At 33.0% G+C, this 22,564-nt stretch overlaps 1 protein-coding gene across 1 annotated transcript in view; it reads right to left on the reverse strand.

Moving 5' to 3' along the window:
• Window positions 1-3,579: 3,579 nt before the first annotated feature.
• The window catches only part of LOC150102247 (protein stum homolog), a 151,104-nt gene continuing 132,119 nt past the window's right edge, over window positions 3,580-22,564 (reverse strand). Inside the window, exons 2-3 of the mRNA XM_090399772.1 lie at window positions 7,582-7,755; window positions 3,580-4,264 (exon numbers count right to left, since the gene is read on the reverse strand). Of these exons, the coding sequence (XP_090255898.1) occupies window positions 4,221-4,264; window positions 7,582-7,755 (218 nt within the window). The 3' untranslated portion in view covers window positions 3,580-4,220. The remainder of the gene's footprint in view (window positions 4,265-7,581; window positions 7,756-22,564) is intronic.

Consider the following 22,564-nt stretch of genomic DNA (forward strand, 5'->3'; position numbering starts at 1 on the left):
ACAATTATTAATTCTTTCACCCTCTAATGTTTGCACTCTAATACTCTCACTTATATCCTTAAATTTTGCACCCGATAAGTACGATTTAGTTACACTGCCATCTATCACCCCCTCTTGATAACGAGTCACCATACAACACTCTTTCCTTCATTTCAGAAACTCTCTCATTCTTACACTGTTTTTTTACGTTTTTACATTATGATGAATCATATGTGGAAAGTTAGGCAGTGTTAGCAAGAATAATAACTGAAATATACGTTAGATATATTATAAATATATATAAAAAGCAAAGGTGTTAGAAATACATTTTCATGGATTAATTAGTAAATTTAAAATTTCTTTAATTATATATTAATCTTTTGTAACAAAATTAGTATTCATACTTTTAACATACATATTCTATATTTTAGTATAATGCATGGCTCTAGATAACAGCTAGATTATTAGAATTTTAAATTTTGAAATGAGCGGAAGTGAGTACCAATTTCTATTTGTACTTTCGGTAAATAGAAACAATAAATGGAATCATAGAACTTATTTTTAGTGTTCGTTTTCTCGCAAGGGGGGCGGCAAATATTTATTAACAGTTTGTATATAATAATACTATTTATAATAATCAGTGTACATATTATTAAAATATATTCTTACAAATATATATTTTAATAATAAGTCAAGTAATTTTTATTGAAAATATTTTGGAAATATGAAGTTGTTTTGAAAATAAATAAATACCTATTTAACAGATTTCCCTACAATATTACCAACACAGCTTGTATGACTGTTTATGCATGATATTTATGTGTTTCTTATTTAAGTTTTTTGTTGCGTCTGAAAAACATGTTGCAACTTGAAAAACATGAAAACACTTTTCATGTTTTTTAACATGAAAATGAAAACTGTTTTCATATTTTTTAGAATAGAAGCTTGAATAATTCGATTTTTAATAACATATTTGCGTTTTTTTTCGAATATCCCTAATTCTTTATTAAATTCGTAATGTATATACAAATATAAGATAGCCAAATAATTAATAAAATATACATAAATTCAATATTATGGATTAATTAAAATAATTTTGAAATTTGGTTAATTCTGTCGGAAAGTAAGTCAAAACATTATTAAACACAATTCTGAAAAACTATTATGATTTGCTGTTTATTCAGAACCATTATTATTTTAGATAAATGTCTGTCTTATCAAAGATTCTGAAATGGAATAAATCATGGAATTATTTATGCAACATGATCGTCATATTATAGGCATTTCTTAATTAACATATGCTAATACTACGTGTACAATATTTATATAATCTATAGCGACGTCAAACTCGAAAAATCCTTGATGGTAAATAATGAGAAGCTACACCTACACATGCATAAACTGTTCAGTGCATAATTTTGTTGCTTGAAGTGGAATCAAAGAGAAATTCAAAACCTAAATTTAATTATTAAACCAACGTAGTATGTCACAATAAGTATTCTGAGCAGAAAGTAGACAAAAACATTTTGAATGCTATTTTGGTTTTTATTCTTTCAGTTATGTCGTGATATGATATATTTAGAAGGAAGAAACTGCAAACCCAATTGTACTGATAAATGCAACCATTTTACAATGCTGATAAAAACAAAAAGCAATTCATCTTTCCTTATCCTTATAAGGATAAGGAAAGGTCAATAAGGACTGGCTTAAAGGGGCGAAGCAAGAATGTTTTTCATCTTCCCCGTTATCTGTAGAGGACAGTGTAGGGATAAGGCGTTATTGAGCTATTAAAGCTCTGATCATGGCAGGAGGATAACAGCAATAGCCGAGCCTGTTAGAACTTCATTTGCTACAGCATTGCCATCCATTATTATCTTCCTAGAATATCTCAAAGGAAAAACAAACAGAGAAGCTCTTGAGAAACAAGTGTACCTTAATGGAGAAAGAATTGAGGAAGTCAGCAAGTTTGAATACCTGGGATCCATTATTAATGTGAAAAACGTTCAGAAGATGTCAGAAAAAGGTTAGGAATGGCTAAAACAGTCAGAAAGCTAGCAGTCAGAGACCTGTTTAAAATCTGGATCTATCTCAATGGGAACAGAATTGAGGATGTTATATGCAGTTGTTTTTCCAACAGCAACTTATGGAGGCAAGACTTGTACTTCAAACAAATAGCTTGAGTATATTATAAATTGAAAGGTGTGTTAATATTTAAATAGCAAAATTTAGTTGTTTTAAACTGCCTGCAAATTTTGTAATTTTTATTTGTTTAATTTTATATCTCTTTTATAATATAAAATTATTTTTTTATTAATAAACCTTATTTTTTACCTTTATGATCCGAAAATTAAACATTTAATGTTAAAAAGTATCCCTGAAGCTATGGTATTTGTTTTGATAAAACAATTTGTTTTATGGAATAAAATTTTATATAATTTCAAGGTCTTATAATATCAACATCTTTCTAATGTCATTCAAACGAATTAATATGGACATTGTATTACGATAATACTTCTTCAAGTGAACAGTCACATCGCAAAACTTCGTTCGAAAAGTAAATGTTTTACAATGATCTCTTTAAACTTTATTACTGCATTAATAAAGAAGTATCTCCAAAGTAGAGCAGAATATGGCCATAATGTTTCGAAGAAAAAAAAAAAAACAAATAGGCAAGTCTTCTTAAACAAACAAATATTTGTTTAAGAAGACTTGCATTTTAAGCCTCAGTTAACCAGGGAGTTATGTAAACATAGTTTACAAACACTAAGTGGAATTAATGTTTAATAAGTCCCTCAGGCGAGTTCGCTTACAAAAGAAACGAATTATCTTTGTTATATACCCAGGATAATGAATGACAGACGCGGAGTAAGTGGTTAAGTGAAAATGTTCTCACACAAACGTTACACCAAAGTGCTTTGTGTATAAAGTATATTAGAATTAAAAATGAAAAAGACATTATCCAACAATAAACAGCTTATGACATGCAGCGCTCACTACAGAGTGTGGCGAAAATTGAAAAATATGAGAATACGAAATTCTCAGATATACACTATGTTTATTTATTTTTGTTAAGTTTTTAAACAAAAGTTAAAATGAAGAATTTTGTTTGCATTCTAAAAAATAATCATGTAACTTTTCCGGTAACTTCTTTAAGCTTAATTTGAATATTGATTACTTGTTTAATAAAATACATTTGCGAGTAATATATTTTTTTTAAATTCCAGTCTATGTAAGAAAAGATAGCATATCTGAAGAACTTTGCATGAAGAACTTTAACTCCACTTGGGTTTTTCTTTTAATGAAAAAAAAAATGGCATGCTTACAGTATCTATAACTACAATAGTTGGTGAACAACTAATTGGTATGTGTTTAGAAAATAAGTTTGTAATACGTAAAGAATATCAATAATGACAACCGATTGATGTTCTTTACGTATTATAAGATATTTAAAAACAAACATATTACAGAGTAAATATACAAACATACATATACATTTTTAAAATCATAAGTGTTGTAAATTTTGTTCTTGGGCCTGTATTAGAAAATGAAACACTAATTTCAAAATATATCGATCGATCACTAACTACACATGGATATAAATAATACGCATTTGAATTATATACTGTATTTGTATAACAGATATACTGTAAATGAGTTAAGATTAAAATATGAATAAAAATCGTAATAGTACTAGTATGCATAATATGAACAACAACATCAATAACAATATAACTGGTGAAGGTGCTGTTATATTTGTAACTTCTTATTTCAACATTAACCTTGTACAAAGCAAAACCAGTAAAAAATGTTCCGACTCTAAAGGGGCTCTTATTTTAAACGTCAATTGGCACTCCAAATTTATCATGCATTCGCTCAATATATTTTACATTCAACAGGAAACTAGATCCTTCATAACAGTATATCCTGTACATTAATTGAAAATTACAACAACAAGAAACCGACTTATTTGTATAAATCTCTGTCAACACTTTCACAATAAATCTCTTTCTGTGCAAAGGGAGGTAGAATATAAAAAAATCTGCCAGTTCTAAAGGCAAAATTACAAGTGTATGTGTGCTGATATTTGCAGCGAATAAAATGACATTGCGATTATTCACAGTTTTGTGTGTGAATCTAGCGGATGATTGGGCATTGGATGTTCACTGGGAATCAGAACATTTGCTAGTGCTTGCGGAGTATATAAGAATCCTATATAAAGGCATAATTTGCAGTGAAAGAGGCTAGATGTTGCTTTCTGGTGCAGGTTCCTGCAGAGCTTTTGTCACTGAAATAAAATAATAAAACAAATATAATATTTTTTTAAATAAAATATATAATAAAATAATAGTTTTATCTTAAAAAATAAGAAATAATTCATTTAATAGTAATAATTTAATAAAGTACACCTTTTTTATTTATCCATCGCTTCAATCTACTTCATGTGAAATGTCTGTCATATTTTGTTGATCCATACCCTTGGAGAGTAATGTATATCCATAGCCGTAGAGGGTAATGTATAGCAATCTGTAGCCAATGAAGTTTGAACTGAGGCTCGACTATTGCTGTTACCCTCCTGCCATGACCAGAGCTTTAATAGTTCAATAACACCTTATCCCTACACTTATCTCTACAGATAACGGGGAAGATGAAAAGCATTCTTGCTTCGCCCCTTTAAGCCAGTCCTTATAAGGACTATATTTTGTTATATATTATATATATTATATTATATTATACTAAATATTCAATTTCGGAATTTATTGACTAGTCTTGTTGTACATCGTCTGATAGTGAAGAACAGAGAACTTTCACCCAGATCCGAATCTTGCAAGGTATTCTTCCGTCACCATGACAACTACCACGATCGATTTAAGCATTCTAAGTTTAGTGCTTTGGAATATGCGAGAAGAATTCCAATATACATACATTTGGCTTAGCAGATGCGCTGTGTGTGTGTGTGTGTGTGTGTGTGTGTGTGTGTGTGTGTGTGTGTGTGTGTGTGTGTGTGTGTGTGTGTGTGTGTGTGTGTGTGTGTGTGTGTGTGTGTGTGTGTGTCAAAGGTCCTAAATAACCATAAGAAACATATGGAAGAATTATTAATAAAATGTTTAGTTAATCCCATTATCATAAAATTAAAATATGATATAAGGCTCCTGATGTCACATACTTGCATTTCTTTTCTTTAGCAAAAATCGCATATTAAAATATTAAACAGAAATTAGCCATGTTTAGTTTTTTTTTTTTTTGTTTGTTTCAGCCAATGCTGTGAATTTAAAGTTCTCCAGCCAAAATGCATATCACTAGTATGGTATTCACATTATTATAATAAGGATCTTTGCACTCATAACAGGAGGAGAAAATCTCCTAAAGGCGTCAACCTTTTCTGCTTGGAAATAGGCTGAACCCCGCTATGCTTATTTTTACCCTGTTTGCTTTATACTTCGCACTATTGCCGCTCTCGATCCTTTACATTTTCATAATAATAGTAAAAAAAGATATTGTGGCAAGTTCCTCTGCCGGCTTAGTTATATTTAGCTCTGTCCGTTAAATACTTTTATAAATTCGATTTTAGTTGTCGAGTGGTCCTTATCTTCTCTCCCAAATCAGTCAAATTTTGACTGGAACAGGTAGAGTTTTTTCCCTCCAGGAACTCTGTTTTTTAACCCTGCAGCTCATAAAATCAACTACAAAAATACTCCCTATTTTCCGATTGCTACTCGGTAGTAACATCACTAAAATAGTCTGTTTGTGGATAAGATGAACGTAACATTATGCTTTCATGTTTCTCCTAAACACTGTTGCTATGGAAATCTGAAAGCATATTTTCATATTTCTTTGGAAAAAAGTAGGCTTGCTTTTGCTTACTTTTTTAAATTTAATCAGTTGCTACTGGAAGTTATAATTTAATAATTATAAATTCAACAATCACGCATCTTCACTCCAGAATCTCAGTGTTTAAATATCTTTTCACTGTGTGGATTGCCTGTCGCCTTTTAGAGCATCGCTCTATTTCATTAATAATTAAGTCAATGATCCTTTCACATCATTAAATCTAGAGTACTTTATGATGATGGATTACTCTAATTTGCCTAGTGATAGGTTTTGTAGCATGTCCTGCCAAACCTGACTTTCAGATTAAATATATTCTTGTTGAAGTCTTTCTTCAGGCAATTTATCGAGCTGAGTTATATAGAGATTTTAAGATATGCTCTAACATTTTTGTGTAATGTATTAGAACAAATTAAATTAAAAAATTTAAAAATACATTTCATTTAGTTTAATAATGAAACAAAATAATTTTTAATAATAAAATTCTTCTTCTTCTTCTAAATAAAAATCAAAATTAAAAGTAAAAATAAAAAATAACTTAATGAAATAAAAATTAAATGTAAAAGTATAAATAAAAATACAAATAAAATAATCATAAAGTAAAATTTTAAATTTAAATTAAAATAATAGCCAAATAAAAAAATAAGTTAAAAAAAATGAAATATATTTGCTTCCTTCAAAGCAGCTTTAGACTAAAAACTTTTATCAAGTAAAGAGGAGGGGGGAAATGCTTGAAAAAAATCCATTTGTAAGAAAGATTTGCGCAGAGGTTTTATTTATTTGTGTTTTAATTTTTTTTAAACAAATTAATGCATCATTCGCGATACAAGGGAGCGCTGCAGTAACCGCTCTGTCAGTAACAGCAGGAAATTATATACGACAGGATTGTTTTCTAGTTGTTCTTTATCTTTGAAAACTTTCTCTCTTACTCTGTGTACAGTTACAAATTATGTGATTACATAATCTGAACAACCTTTAGCTTGCATTTGATAATTTTTTGTAGGATTTAATTAAGAGAGAACACAGTTTAAACGTTTGTTTTCCTTTTTTTTTTATTTAAAGTAACATCCATCAAAAAAATACAGACGGCGCCACTGTCAAATAAAACATACCGGTTTAAGCTACTGTCTGGTTGATTTCTTTACTTCGCCTGATCAGTTTCGTTTCAGAATTCGTTCTAATACTGCAAATTCATCAATAAGACAACGTTTATATATAAAAAATAGTTGCAATTAAAATAATGCGTTACAAAATGTAACGTAATTTTGCAATTAGTAATATTTTATATTATTTAAAACATGCGTAACTTTTGGTGTGATTTATTAATTATTATTATAATTAAAAACATAATGAAATATTTCTTTTTTTTTCTTTCTTTCACTATTCGCATATAAATTTTCCCGCAGTAAGTGGAAGACGCATATGCTATTTAATACTTTTGAACTGTTAAACTTTTTAAATCGCTGTGAGTGTATTCACTTGACGGGAATAAAATATAAGTTGCATAATACTGTATATCATTTTCACATGCAAATAAGACACTTCCGTGTTGTGTGACATTAAGCAAGCGATCTACATTAAACATGCAAGCATGTATAATCCTATTAGAGTATATATAGAAATAGGGAAACTAATGGTTTCTGAGATGTGCCAACTGCTGCATAAAAAGAAATATATTTGAGAAATATACAAAGACATTTGTTAACTTTTGAAACGTAGAAGGTTTCTAAAATGATAATAGTTAGTTTAATGATGCAGTCAGATAAGTAAACTTACCACTGAGGTTAATAAATGTTATACCCCATATAATACTCCACACCCATCCTACTATTATAGGAGCCATTGTCAACTGCAAAAGTGCGGCAGTGACATTGTACATAAATGCTTTAGATCGACTTTTATGCTCTGTACGACAGCCACAGAAAACGGTGAGTCCAGATAGTAGAGTACCTGTGAGGAGAGACAGAGAGGCAAAGAATAAGTAATCTAAAATACTAAATGTAGGTCATATTTTGAGGAAGAAAAAAAAAAAAGTATTTGCTAGAAATACCTAGAAATATAACTAAAAAGCCTAAAATTCAAAGTGCACGAATTTTTCTTTTAAAATTTCCAGATATTTAGATAAAAATACCAACATGCCATCTCATAGGAGTCGCTCTATGTACAAGAGCGCCTCCTATGAAATGGTTGCCTATCCAAACTTGAAATTAGCAATAATGGAACGAACGGCATGATATATTTCGATTGATTTTACAAAGCGAGATCAAAATATTACAAGTAATAATATTACAGTAGCTATCTTCTTCCCTAAGTATTATTCTTAAGCTTTTATTGTTCCTCTACTACACTTCATCAGAAATTATTAACTTGAATTTACTTTAGAACTCTATGATTTTTAGTTATAGCAGCAAAGTCATGTCCGATTTTAGAGGAAGAATGGAAATAGCTGACAGCGTATCCGCATTAATTATGCACGATTCTAATCAATATTTCACAATTATTAATGGAATATACTAATCTGATTAACACACGTCATAGAGAAATTATTTATTCAAAGTTATCCATCAGATCCAATAATTATATTATTGTTATGTAGTCTACATTACACTGTTCTTAACTAAAATAAGCACAATGTGTCTGTTTACAAAATGATTTCTCAAGTTAATACTTTGTTAGCGTAATTAATATATAGATGAATACTGTTTCAATGGATTGATTATAGTGTTTGTTTACTAATATAAAGTATTCTATTTCGCAAACATTATTTTCCACTACACAACTCAGCCTTTTATGACAGATTGCAATTAATCTATTGAACAAATTCTGTCAAATGATTCTTAGCGAGTACCTCATTTGAATATAACATAATTAAAGGTTAATTTTGGTGCCGATATCTGAGTCAGAATTAACCTGCCAATTAGGAGATATGCTTAGAATCTATAATATCCCTTTTAGTCTTTAAACTTACGAAAATTAAATATTTTATTCTGCAAGCAATAAAATACAAATAGTTAATCACAGATAGCTAGTCTAAGGCCATCAATGATTTGTGATCATCCGAGGAGGAGAGTAAGGTAGGCAACTGCTGCCATCTCGTGGTCCCTATCCTAACATTATACAGGCATTCTCCGCTTTACGAGTTCTTGGGTTTCTGATTTTTTTTTTCACTTTTTTTAAAGTGATGTTGATCAAAAAGAAATAGAAACTACGAATACGAAACGAGTGTTGAGTGTGCATTAAACGATGATGATGATGAAGAAGAAGAAGAAACATTTTTTGACCAAAAATGATTTTTTATTATTATTATAATTTGCTTGATTATAAAGGCTATTCTTTTAGTTATTTTGATTAATAAATTATTGGTTAAGCATAAACTATCGCTTCGTTGATCTTTATTTATCAATACTATGGTCAAATTTCAATGCTGAAAACGTAACTTTTGTTTTTAACATTAAGACTATTGAAAACGTTTTTCTTCATTTATAGCAGCGGTTCTTAACTTTTTCGAAATCACGGAACTCTTTTGATTATTAGAAAAATTTGGGGCCCACCAAAAGCATTCGGGTCATAAAGCTAACAATAAAAATATGCATGGACTTGCCTTTTATAAAAATGGAACTTATTTTAATGCGATATTTGAACTTGTCGGCTTTTGCAGATTTCAGCAAAATCAAGCATCATCATCATCATCATACGTATCAAGGATTTAGGCCTAGTATGGCCTGTTCCGGCATTAGAAGTCATCGTTGAATCGTTTAAGAGGACGTCCTGGTTTTCTTTTCCCTATTGGCTTGTACTTTAAGGCTTGTTTTGGTAATCTTTCTGTTTTCATTCTTTGAACGTGTTCCATCCATCTATGTTTATATTTTTTAATTTTTTCAATTACTGGTTCTTGGTTTAATTCTTTCATAATATCTTCGTTTCTTTTGTGATCAAATAGGGTATACTTTGCAGTTTTTCTCATAAACTTCATTTCTGCTGTTGTTAATCTTTGTTGTCTTTTTGTTTTATTGTCCAGATTTCGCTTCCATACATTAAGACTGGTAGGGCTAATGTATTGTGTACTTTTAGCCTGGTTTGTTTTTGAACTAGGTTTGGTTTAAATATAGAGTTAATTACACCTGTTATTTTTAAGTATTTTGCAATTTTTAAGTTTATATCTTTTTCATTTTCATAAATGATCATACATCCTAGGTAGTTAAATGAATTCACCTGTTCTAAGATCTTGTTATCTAATACTATTTTAGTTCTTGCTAGATCTTGTCCTTTAAAGGCCATAGTTTTTGATTTTTCCGTTGATATTATCATACTATAATCTTTGGATATCTCATTTAGATTTAAAATAGCTTTCTGTAAGTTATCTTCAGAATTTGTACTTATTATTTGGTCGTCTGCAAAGAGGAGAGTGTTTAAGTTAACTGTAGGTGAAAGTTTAATTCCTTGATGTAAATTTTTTCTCCATTTTATTATTATTTCATTTAAGTAGATATTAAAAAGAGTTGCTGAGAAGGGACATCCCTGTCGGACCCCTTGGTTTATCTCTCTTGTATATGATAGCTCATGATTTAATCTTATTTGTGTTTGATTATTTTCATATATACTTGGGACAGCTTTTAGAATATTATTTGGTATTTGTCTTTCTTTTAATATGCTAAATAATATGTTTCTTTTAACTTTGTCAAATGCTTTTTCAAAGTCAAGTGTAATATGTGATATAGCTACGTTCATCTCTTTGTCTATATTAGTAAGTCTTTCACGCGTTTTAGTTTTTATATTGATTAATATTGAGAACCCGAGCTCACACAAATATGATGTTGAAAACTAACAAAATTTCCAGTGCCCTTTTGGAGAGAGCTGGGTATTTGGCTTGGACAAAAATCTAAAATTCCCCAAGAGTTATTTTAGAGAATTTCATTTTCAGAATACGATCCGTTGACAAGGTAACTAATAATTGTTCTTGTAACGAAAACTCACAACTCGATGTATGAACTGTGCCAAATAGATTTCGTATCCAGTCATAATTGTGTGTATTTAAGGAAGGAAAGTAGCTTGAAATCTTTTCTTCCAATATTGTTAAATGTTCTGTTATAACGGAAATAATTCCCTCGATATTTTTGTTATGGAGCGAAGGAAACATATCTAATGTATTTTTTTCTGACATACGGTTTTTCCAAAGAGAGAATTTTTTCTAAAAAGATAATTTATCAGTGGATTTCAAAATATTTAAATTTTTCCCTTGGATACTTGTATTAACGCTATTTAAGTAATTAAAACTATCGGCTAAACATGCCATTTTAGCACACCAAATCAAATATCATTTTGAAGACATTTTACAAAAGCATCTTAATTTTGAAAAAGATGCCAATAATTCATTCTTAAGTTCTAAAATTCGGAACAGCACTCTACCCTTGGATAAACATCTTATTTCAGTGTGCAAAAGAAAAGATTTACACTTGCTTTCCACAGATATGCAAAGTTTTTGTCAAGTACAAGACCTTTAAAAGGCGTACTTTTAAAGGTCTTGACTTGATATAAGTTAAGATATTTACAACTTGGTCTAGTACAGGTTTTAATATTGCCGATAATGTTTTTGAAACTAGGGATTCTCTGTGCAAAAAAACAGTGCATAAATATAATGTTTGGGTTTATTTTCTTTGCAAGGGTAACAAATCCTTTAATAGAGCCTACTATTGATGGCACCTTCCGTACAAATTCCTACACACACAGCTCCCATGAAATTTTAAAATTTTCTTAATATGACGTAATAGAGTCAAAACATCTTGTCCTGTTGTCCAGCATAGAAATTGATTCACTATTTCGTTTTTATTAATGAAACGAACGAATCCTAGTATACAAGCCGTACCGCTAATGCCAGTGGACTCGTCAATTTGTAAAGCAAAATGTTGTTTGGAAAGTTTATTGGTAACTGTTTTCTCAATATCATCTGACATATCTTTAAGTTTATTTGTTACTGTATCGTACGAATGGGGAATTTTCATAATTTCCATTTTTGCTTCGTCGCCAAACTTAATGTTTACTATTTCACAACATGCTGATAAAATAAGAGACTCTGCTATAGTATGTGGTTTTAATTTTACAACAATTAATTCAGCTACGCTATATGATGCAAGTTGTGCTTATCGGAAATTTTAACAGTCTTTTAAAAATATTTTACTTGCATGTCCAACACAGATATGCAAAGTTTGAAATAATCCATTGGCTTAGAAGTCAACGCGCATAGCAGTTGTTAGGATCAGAGCAGCCAATTACACTTAGAACTGTTATTATCTGACATCTTTCACCTGCGCACTTGTAACCAGTTTGCGGAACACCGGTTAGAACCACTGACTTATAGTATAGTAATCAATTATTACTATAAATACGAATATATAAATATAAATATGAATATGAATATGAATATAGTATAGTATAGCATGATTATGTATAGTATGATATCAAAATTGGAGATGTTAATGTCAGCTCTTTGCTTTATGCGGATGATGTTATACTTCTAAATAAATCCGCTACAAGTCTGCAAGATTCTCTGACTAAATTGAATAGCTGTTGTAATAGATATGGTATGAAGGTCAGCAATAAAAAGACAAAGACAATGAAATTAGGCAGAATCATTGAAAATGTCAACTGTGTTGTGAATGGAGAACCTGTGGAACAAGTAAAACATTTCAGCTACTTAGGCACAATTTTTACTGAAGATGGTAAACTAAATATAGAAATAGACAACAGAATCAGCAAAGCTGGTATCGTGGGAAGTCAATTGAATAAATTCATATGGAATAAGAAAGAAATTAGTCGGAACACTAAATTAGCTGTATACAAGACTGTGTTCAAACCAATTTTAACTTATGGATCTGAGAGCTGGGTCAGAAGTAAAACACTTGACCAAAGACTAGAGACCGCAGATATGAGAGTCCTGAGAAAGATTAGAGGCGTGAACAGATGGCATCAATGGCAATATCATATTAAAAATGAGGATATTAGGAAAGAACTTGACATTGTCACCATCCAGGAATGCATTAGCAGAGCTAATCTCAGATGGTATGGTCACTTAAATAGAATGGGAGAGGAAAGATTAGCAAAACAAGTGTTCTCTGCCAGGTTGGCAGGAAAACGACCCAGAGGAAGACCAAGATATAGGTGGATTGATACGGTACAAAGTGCCTTAGACGATAGAAATATAAGATCTGATAATGTTGGAGTCTTGACAAGTAACAGACTGATCTGGAGGAAAATTGTAGATAGGAAGTTAGTAATGATGTAATTTTTTCATGTAGTACTGTCATATCCTGTACACCCCTTGAGGGTACATGGCAGGAATTTGATGATGATGATGATGATGATGATGATGATATAGTATAGTAATGAATTATTACTATAAATATGAAAATAAGTAAGTTCATAAAAGAACTGGGCGATGGACTGAGTCCTTGACTCTTTATCCCGTCATCTGAATGAAGAGAATCTGTGTGGATGGAGTGTTATCGAGCTAAAAAGCTCTAGTCATGGCTGGCTAACGGCAAAACATAATTCATTGGCTACAGCATTGCCATTTGTTACCCTGGAAGTCCTAAAAAAACTTTCCTCTCATCTCTCTCTAAATATATAAGTCCTTATAAGGACTGGCTTAAAGGGGCGAAGCTTTTCATCTTCCCCGTTATCTGTAGAGGACAGTGTAGGGATAAGGTGTTATTGAGCTATGAAAGCTCTGATCATGGCAGGAGGGTAACAGCAATAGCCGAGCCTCAGTTAGAACTTCATTGGCTACAGCACTGTCATCCATTACCCTCCAAGAGAATGGTGTCCAGAAGATCACTTAATATATAAGTAATAGTCCTCATAAGGACTGGCTTAAAGGGGCGAAGCAAGAATGCTTTTCATCTTCCCCGTTATCTGTAGAGGACAGTGTAGGGATAAGGTGTTATTGAGCTATGAAAGCTCTGATCATGGCAGGAGGGTAACAGCAATAACCGAGCCTCAGTTAAAACTTCATTGGCTACAGCATTGCCATTTGTTACACTGGAAGTCCTAAAAAGGACTTTTTCTTTACATATATAGGTAACATTAACATTTCTGGCTAGATGGGTGAAGCAAAATTGCTTTTCATATTCCCCTTTGTCTTTTAATGGTAGGACTTTAAATGGAATGTTTGTGAGCTTTATGCTCGCCCATTGAGGGCAGTGAAGTTAGTTGTGTTCAGCTGAACTTAAGATAGACTTTGGTCTTTTATATTTGTTGATTTCTTCTTCATTATATTCCGAGGCTTCCTTGATTAAAGGGTTTGGGTGGTTACTTGTCTTGGTAAAGAACTTCTCAGCTAGATTTTTGAGAAGGGAAGAGATATAAGGGATATTAACTTCTCTATGGATCTGGGTGTTTCTTATGTACCAGGGGGCATCCAGAATCATCCTCAGGCTCTTATTCTGTAATCTCTGAAGTTTTAGAATGTTTGAATTTGCGGTGTGGCTCCAAGCTGGGGATGCGTAAGTGATAACCGGTCTAATTGCCATCTTGTAGATTGTTAATTTTGTTTGCATATCCAGTTTACTTTTTCTGTTGATCATAGGGAAGAGCTGTGCTAAGACGTTGGATGTCTTAGAGGTAATGTAACTAATATGTTTGCTGAATAGGAGTTTACTATCAAGAATCACTCCCCCCCCCCCCCCACCCCCCCCCCCCCCCACCCCCCCCCCCCCCCACCCCCCCCCCCCCCCACCCCCCCCCCCCCCCACCCCCCCCCCCCCCCACCCCCCCCCCCCCCCACCCCCCCCCCCCCCCACCCCCCCCCCCCCCCACCCCCCCCCCCCCCCACCCCCCCCCCCCCCCACCCCCCCCCCCCCCCACCCCCCCCCCCCCCCACCCCCCCCCCCCCCCACCCCCCCCCCCCCCCACCCCCCCCCCCCCCCACCCCCCCCCCCCCCCACCCCCCCCCCCCCCCACCCCCCCCCCCCCCCACCCCCCCCCCCCCCCACCCCCCCCCCCCCCCACCCCCCCCCCCCCCCACCCCCCCCCCCCCCCACCCCCCCCCCCCCCCACCCCCCCCCCCCCCCACCCCCCCCCCCCCCCACCCCCCCCCCCCCCCACCCCCCCCCCCCCCCACCCCCCCCCCCCCCCACCCCCCCCCCCCCCCACCCCCCCCCCCCCCCACCCCCCACAGTGATATAATCTTTCTTGAACAATTTAATGGCCATTATTCAAACAGGTTCCTCTTCTCCAACTCCACAGACCAAACTGGAAGCGAAATGGAATGGTTTGTTGTCAGTGAGGGTCTCAAACAAATCGTTCAATGTCCAACTAGAATACCAAAATATTTTCATTGTTATGATACCTCTCACTTCTAACCAACTCCCTCCCCAAGTCTTTTAAACCCAATTCAGGCTTGCAGTAATCAGCCCAGTGATCTCACACAAGGCTACAAAAATAGTCTAACGGTTATAAAGCACTTTATATTCGTAGAGAGAGCTTTTTTCACCTTGTCGGATGGCAGAACCCACCTTATCTTCTTCTTTGAATGTAGTACACTTCATTTTTCTAAACTACTAGACCTAAACCTACGTCTGAGTTCAAATTCTGCTATAAAATTAACTGCACTGTTCCAAATCGATGCCAGTAAAAACCTTGTGATTCTAATGCGATGTAGGGTTAGAGGCTTGTGAATCATGCCCCCTTTGAGCAATATTTTTTCACATAATCCTTACCTCAATCATTAGGCTTGTGAATTCTGTGAGATTTGAGCAATATTATATTGAGAAATTTTATTTATTCAATAAATAATAATAAACTTATATTTTATTTAAAATATTAATAAACATATTAAAATAATCTAGATCATTTTTCTTAAATTAGAAAATTATTGAATACACCTTTAAAAACTTCACATCATAATAATCATATACTTCCGTATTTTTTTACTAAGCGAATAGTGAGGATTGATTCATTTAATCCAATATCCTTGGAGGGTAATGAATATCCTTGGAGGGTAATGAATGGCGATACTGTAATTAATGAAGTTCTAACTGAGACTCGGCTATTGCTGTTACTCTCCTGCCATGATCAGAGCTTTAATTTAATTTAATAGCTCAATAACACCTTATCCCTACACTGCCAACTACAGATAACGGGGAAGATGAAAAGCAATCTTGCTTCGCCCCTTTAAGCCAGTCCTTATAAGGACTAAGCGAATATGGACGATTACAAAGATCCAGTCCTTTTTAGGACTTCCAGGGTAGCGGATAACAATGCTGTAGCCAATGAAGCTTTAACTGAGGCGCGGCTATTGCCGTTACCTAGCCATGAATATCTTCATCTGAATGAAGAAGATCTGTGTGGATGGGATAAAGAGTCAAGGACTCAGTCCATCGCCCAGTTCTTATTAGAACTAAGCGAATATGACTACAGCATTGCTATCCATTACCCTCCAGGGGTAATGGATAGCAATGCTGTAGTCAGTTAAGTTCTTACTTAGACTCGGCTATTGCTGTTACCCTCCTGCCATGATCAGAGCTTTAATAGCTCAATAACACCTTATCCCTAAACTGCCCTCTACAGATAACGGGGAAGATGAAAAGCATTCTTGCTTCGCCCCTTTAAGCCAGTCTTGATTTATTATCATTTCGATAATTATATAAACAAAAACGAATTGTTGAAAAATGAAATATATCTTTGAAGACCTCTAAATGCTTTCTCTCTCTCCAAAAGAACATTTGAAGGGCGAAACAACACTATATTCTTACTTTTTATTGTGTTTTTTTAGTTCGATCAATATTAATCGAACCAAAGATTGGGTCGATAGGGTTAGAATGTTTTTTTTTTACCTGCCATGTTTTCGTAAGTGTTTTTTTCATTTCCATTGTATTCCCAAAGGGCACTCTTATTCTTTATTTACTAAACAGCACTTTACAGTTTAAAGAACTTCACTTTATTGAGTTGTTGGGATCTGTTGTCAAGTGTCTTGAATCACGAATCGAACGTACATGAAGAAAATAAATAGGCCCATAAAATATTGATAAGATCTAACATTATCCATTTATTATTGACAGCAAGGGAGCTTGCTAATACCATCTAAAATATTTTAGCTCTTCAGTTTTTTTTTTCCTGCAGTCATTACAAGTGATATTTATGGCACTGAGATACCTTAAGTGATTTTTTTACTTTTATTCTGCTTTTCAAGTTCCTTTATTAAGTGTATTTTAATAAGATTTTTCCATTTTCACTATATATTATTTTCCGATTTATTTTCTCAATTCTCATATCTGTGGACTCCAGTCTTTACACATCTTTTTTTTTTTCTTTCATATTTTTCATTGAAATGGACAGTTCACAGTTCAGTGACCTTTTGATTTTTATCCTCCACAAAAATGAATGTTCATAATATCTCATTTCATATTATTCTTTACTCCACTGCTGGTCAACCAGGCTGACAGGTACCCAGAATGCAAAGTGTATTCTGTATGCAATTAAAATTTTATGCAAAAAAAAACATTAAAATTTTATATATTATTGTCAAGTTTTCTTTCTCTTAAACAAGTATTGTTGCTACCAACGATTACACCTCAGAAAAACTGACCAACTTTGTCTTTCTATACTAGCTAAATTTGATCGCTGATCGCAAAAGGTTCAGGACTAGACCAAATCCTAGTAATGGAACTAGGACTAATTTTTATCAGGAAAGAAAAAAAAAAAAACGTAGGAGCTTTTTATAGGCATCGTAGCAAACAAATTGAGGTTCAATGATATCTGTTGTTTTGGACTATTTTGTCTGACTTTCTTAGCGCTCGTTGGCAAAATATATTCTGAGAGATTACTTTTTTGTAATTTGAAAAGTCTGTTGTTTGATTATCTACTAGCAAATGCCCAAAAAGACGATCAAAGCACTGGGGGTAATATTCTCGTTTTATTTTATGATTACATTTCACAAAACGCATTCCTGGAACACACATCAACAGTCCTCGCTATTTCACAACACATAAAAGCAATGTAAACATGTCCAATAAATGATGATCGGAGAATGCCCCGGATTATTGTTAGAATTCTTCGTTGTTCGCTCTAGTTTCGTATTTAGAGAAAAACAGACAAATTTAGCTTACAATATAAACAAAATACGAGTACTTTAACTGGATTGTAATAATAAAATTGGAACAAATAATAAGTAAAAATATGTATAATTAATAAAATAATATAATAATTTAAAAATAATGCCTGAATCGGCAAATTCATTTTTTAATAAAAATGGAAAGAAACATCGTAAATGAATCTAATGGTCAGACGTTTAATGAAATATATTTTATAATAACTAATAGTAAACATATTATAATCACGTGACAGTTTTAAATCATTTTAATACAGAAAGCGATCACAGAATGGTAAGATCTAGAATTGTAATTGAATAAAAAAATGGGAAAGAAATAAACGAATTAAAATAATTTTGTAAAAAAAACCCCTGCAAAATGTTAAAACTTGAAAAAGCAGATATCTTATAGACAACCTTCAAGTAAACAGATTTCAGGAAACAAAGAGAAGATGATATAAATAACATTAAAAAAAATATGAGTTATTAAGAAAATAAAGAAAAATAATAAGAGATTTGCTATAAAAAAATAAATGACAAACTAGAAGTTATGCAAAATAGACAAAAAAAGTTTGGAATTTGAATTGGTTTTTTTTTATATCTGAAAAAAATAAAAGAAACCATATTATTTTCAAAATAATAAAAATATTAAAGTTATGAGAACAGCAAATGGACAAGTTGAAACTTCCGTTCAACTTGTGAATTTAGTTGTCGATTCCGTTCCGTTTTTTTGAAATTCATTGCAAACCATAACAAGACGAAACCTAAATTATTAACAGAATAGGGACCTGTTGTTGGCAGAAGGTAAACGGGAAGATCAAGAAAGATATGTCAAGATGAAACTGTTATGATTACTGGAATGCAATGGATGTGTAAAACTAAAAAAAAAAAAAAAAAAAAAAAAAATATATATATATATATATATATATATATATAAAACAGAGAATTATTATTAAAACATTAACATTTTATATATTATCAAATTTTCTTTCTCTCAAAGAAGTATTGTCGCTACCAACGATAACATACCTCAGAAAAACTGACCAACTTGTCTTTGTATACTATGTAGCAGATATCTATGACGGTCTGGGGATTCAGCTAGAACTAGAATCCAATACCCTTGAGGGTAATGGATGGCAATGCTGTAGTCAATGAAGTTTTAACTGAGGCTCGGCTATTGCTGTTACTCCCCTGCCATGATCAGAGCTTTAAATTAGCTCAATAACACCTTTTCCCTACACAGTCCTCTACAGATAACGGGGAAGATGAAAAGCATTCTTGCTTCGCCCCTTTAAGACAGTCCTTATAAGGACTATGACGGTCTAGCATCCAGGTTGAAAAACAAAAAAATATAATATATAGGTCTTCAGATCCAATATGAACAATTTCTTCTTTTTTTCTCAACTTATATGTAATTTCATATTGCAGTACTCGGGATTTTAATCCTACAGCTTAGAAAAATGACCTTAGAATACGCTATTTCAGATAATAATATACTAGTTGGGATTTAGGTTTATGCGATGGCGGCACTTGTCGGCCGTACTCTCACACCAATGACTTTAGGATTATTACTTGGCTATCGCTGACAAATCAGGAAGAACTGCTACCCCATCGATTTTCCAAAAGTCAGTTTTAAAGAAACTCCCCTATTCCTTTTTTGGAAAATAAAAGACAAAAGAGAATTTATTTGTTTTTATGGATTCACAATATTCCGTAATTTTAATCAAATCCACAAAGGATTAATTAATCGATTTGGTGACGATTATGAAGACTAGAAATTTTAATGGTCATAGAGAATGAGTCGTCTCTGTTTTCTATCAGTTCTGTCGGATATTTTTAACTTCGCCTAATACAGATAGAACTTCAGCACATTTCTTTTTTACGGAATAGCAAATGGTTCGCTAGTTTCAAATAAATTGAATAAAAGCTTATTAGATAACTGTAAAACTCTACTGATAGGCTTGTTTGTAACTTATTTATAGTAACACGCCATCCTAGTAGAGAGGATTACGTGTTCTTCAGGAAGAATAAATAAGACTAAAGAAAAGAACGTAGTCTAGCATTCCAGTGAAAAGAGGATTTAAAATAGCACAAGTAATCGACCAAAGAAGAGAACATAGTTGAATATTTTCTGTTGTTGCGCCCTTGGTATTTACTATGTTGTGCACCAAGCCAGTTAATCTTCTACTACCGAGAGTAGCAAGTCATTAAAAGCCTAATTATCATTAAAATGTGTATGTTTTGGATATCTTAATCATCATTAAGCTGTGCTAATATGATTGCGAAAGTCTGGGGAACTCGTAACTGCTAAGAATAAATCTAGTATGAAAGAAACCAATTATCCGCTATAACCAACATAAAAGAAATTATCAGGGACAATAAAAATGGTTTGACGTTCCAAGTAAAGTAGACAAACTGGCCAATAAGAATAGTAAATCTTGCTGTTCTTACTGCCCAGTCTACATGGTTGTATAGTATGTTTGTTGGACTATTTGCTGATATTTTTAAATATATAATTCTTTTCTGTCCTACAGTCGGTGGACTGGTGGTCTGTAGTATTTTCTATAGATGAATATTTTTCTTGGGATTTCTCACCATCTTCTAGTTTTCTTATGATTAATTCATGACCATGCAGTCATGTCTAAGTTATGCCCTTCCATCGGAATAAAAGACATAAATCAAAAGGAGCATGCGCAGTTCTTTTATTCCTAAGTTTTTGAAAACCAGGAGAGATTCATTCTTCATCCTTCAAGCAATTCACTAATAGTGAGCATGAACTATCAATAAATCAAAGGCGTTCAGGGGAGAGAGAGTTCGATAGACGAGTAGCGCCATCTCGCGGCCATAAACTCTAACACTCGTGTTATTTTTATTATTTGCAAAAATGTGACTTATACAGTCGATTTTCGTGAAGTGCAAGGTTAAAAAAAACCTTATCTGCCATGCCAGTGAGCAACCAGGAACCGGATACTTAAGACTTAGAAAGAGTTCCTGTCGTGAGTCACTAGAATCGAACTTATTTTTTTGTTTTATTGTACTTCAATAACTGTTATGATATTCTTAGATAGCTCATACGATGAACATTCGATCTGCACGTTCTGTTCCTCAAACGTCCCTAAAAGTCCCCCACTAAAGATTTCTATCATCCCGTATTCATCTCCATTCCACAAGTATTGATTAAGTTCGTATCTTTATTTTAGGTTTTCTGCTCCTTTAAAAGAATTCTAATTTAAGCTGAGAATTACGTGACTGGAGTTATTTCGTTGTGGGCAATCTTTTCACGCACTAGTAATAAATTTGTCTTTGAGTTCTGGGCAATGGAAAGTTATTCTTGTTTTTTTTTTCATTAAGAATGGTTATGTAGGATAACCACAGGGATTCTTATTAACTCCTGGAAGTGTTAGAAAATGTAAAATTCCGTGACGTCAATTGGTAGTGTGAGAAGTGAACATTTCAGTAAATCTCTTGGTATAAAACAACTAGATTGCAATCTTCTTTTGAATTACATTTCGTCACGAATCACCCGCAAGATATTATGGATATAAAAGATTATTGCGGCTATTGTGAAGTTTCTTTTGAAGGGTGTCGAGATAAGATTTCGCAATGAAAATCGGAAAACATTAAAAGTTAGCAAACCGTCTTTGAATAATTTAAAACTTGCAAAATACCATAAAAGAAAACGAGTGGAGTTTAATTAGAAGCATTGTGTTAAATAATGTTTGCATTTTTATCAAATGTTGTAAAATGAAGAGACAATAATAGTATGAAGGAAGAAAAAAATTCACTAAATAGGTGCAAGACTTTTATCAGGAGTTTTGGGTCTTTATGGCTTAGGATGATAACTTCTACCCAGTTGATTATCTGTGAGATCATCAAGGGACGTACGTATGACAGAAGGGATAATCTGGGTATATTTTAGATCTACACAGCCTCGTGAGCTCAGTCGGCATAGACGAAGCCATTTGGTGAGAAAGAATTGGGTTCGATTTTCCAAGAATTTTTGGAAAGATCGTAGGCACTAAACTGCCTACTAGGATCACTGATAAGGATAGTATTGCTGGTGTGCATATTAAAGATTGTATATGTTTCAATGTCTTGTATCTATGCAACAAACTCAACATTAATCCATTATATATTTGCTGTGTTTTGTTTTATATATTTCTTTTATAATTTTATTTAATTTATTCAATTCAATTCACTTCTTATTTTTCAACCCAACTTTCCCTTAGGAGGAGTAGAATCCCTGATCAGGGGTCAAGGCAAACTATTGCAGCTTACACGCTACTCGTCTATTGCATCACCTACGGGGAAGTATTTAAGCCTGTAGTACTGTAGTACTAGTACTTTTTTTTAAGAGAAGAAAAAAGAAAAATAAAATTAATAAAAACAGAAAAATATTCGTAGTTCTCACTCCGGTGTTAATGTGCTATAGGTTAAAAATATTTCCTACATAAGAGTCACAAAGGGAAAAAAAAGATATAAAAAAAAATAATAATATATATATGTGTGTGTGTGTGTGTGGCATAACTGGTTTAGTCGGTGGAGATACATGTTTTTTTTTTTTTTTTTTAATTAGATGACTGAATACTGAGTGATAAACGTAAAATATAGTTTATTAGCCAAACTAGTTTCGTCTTTTAACAGACTTCTTCAGGTGCATAAAAAAAAAAAGAAAAC

The sequence above is a fragment of the Typopeltis vanoorti genome, chromosome 10 (genome assembly GCF_054136105.1).
Source record: "Typopeltis vanoorti isolate ZY-2024b chromosome 10, IOZ_Tvanoo_1.0, whole genome shotgun sequence".
NCBI lineage: Eukaryota > Metazoa > Arthropoda > Arachnida > Uropygi > Thelyphonidae > Typopeltis > Typopeltis vanoorti.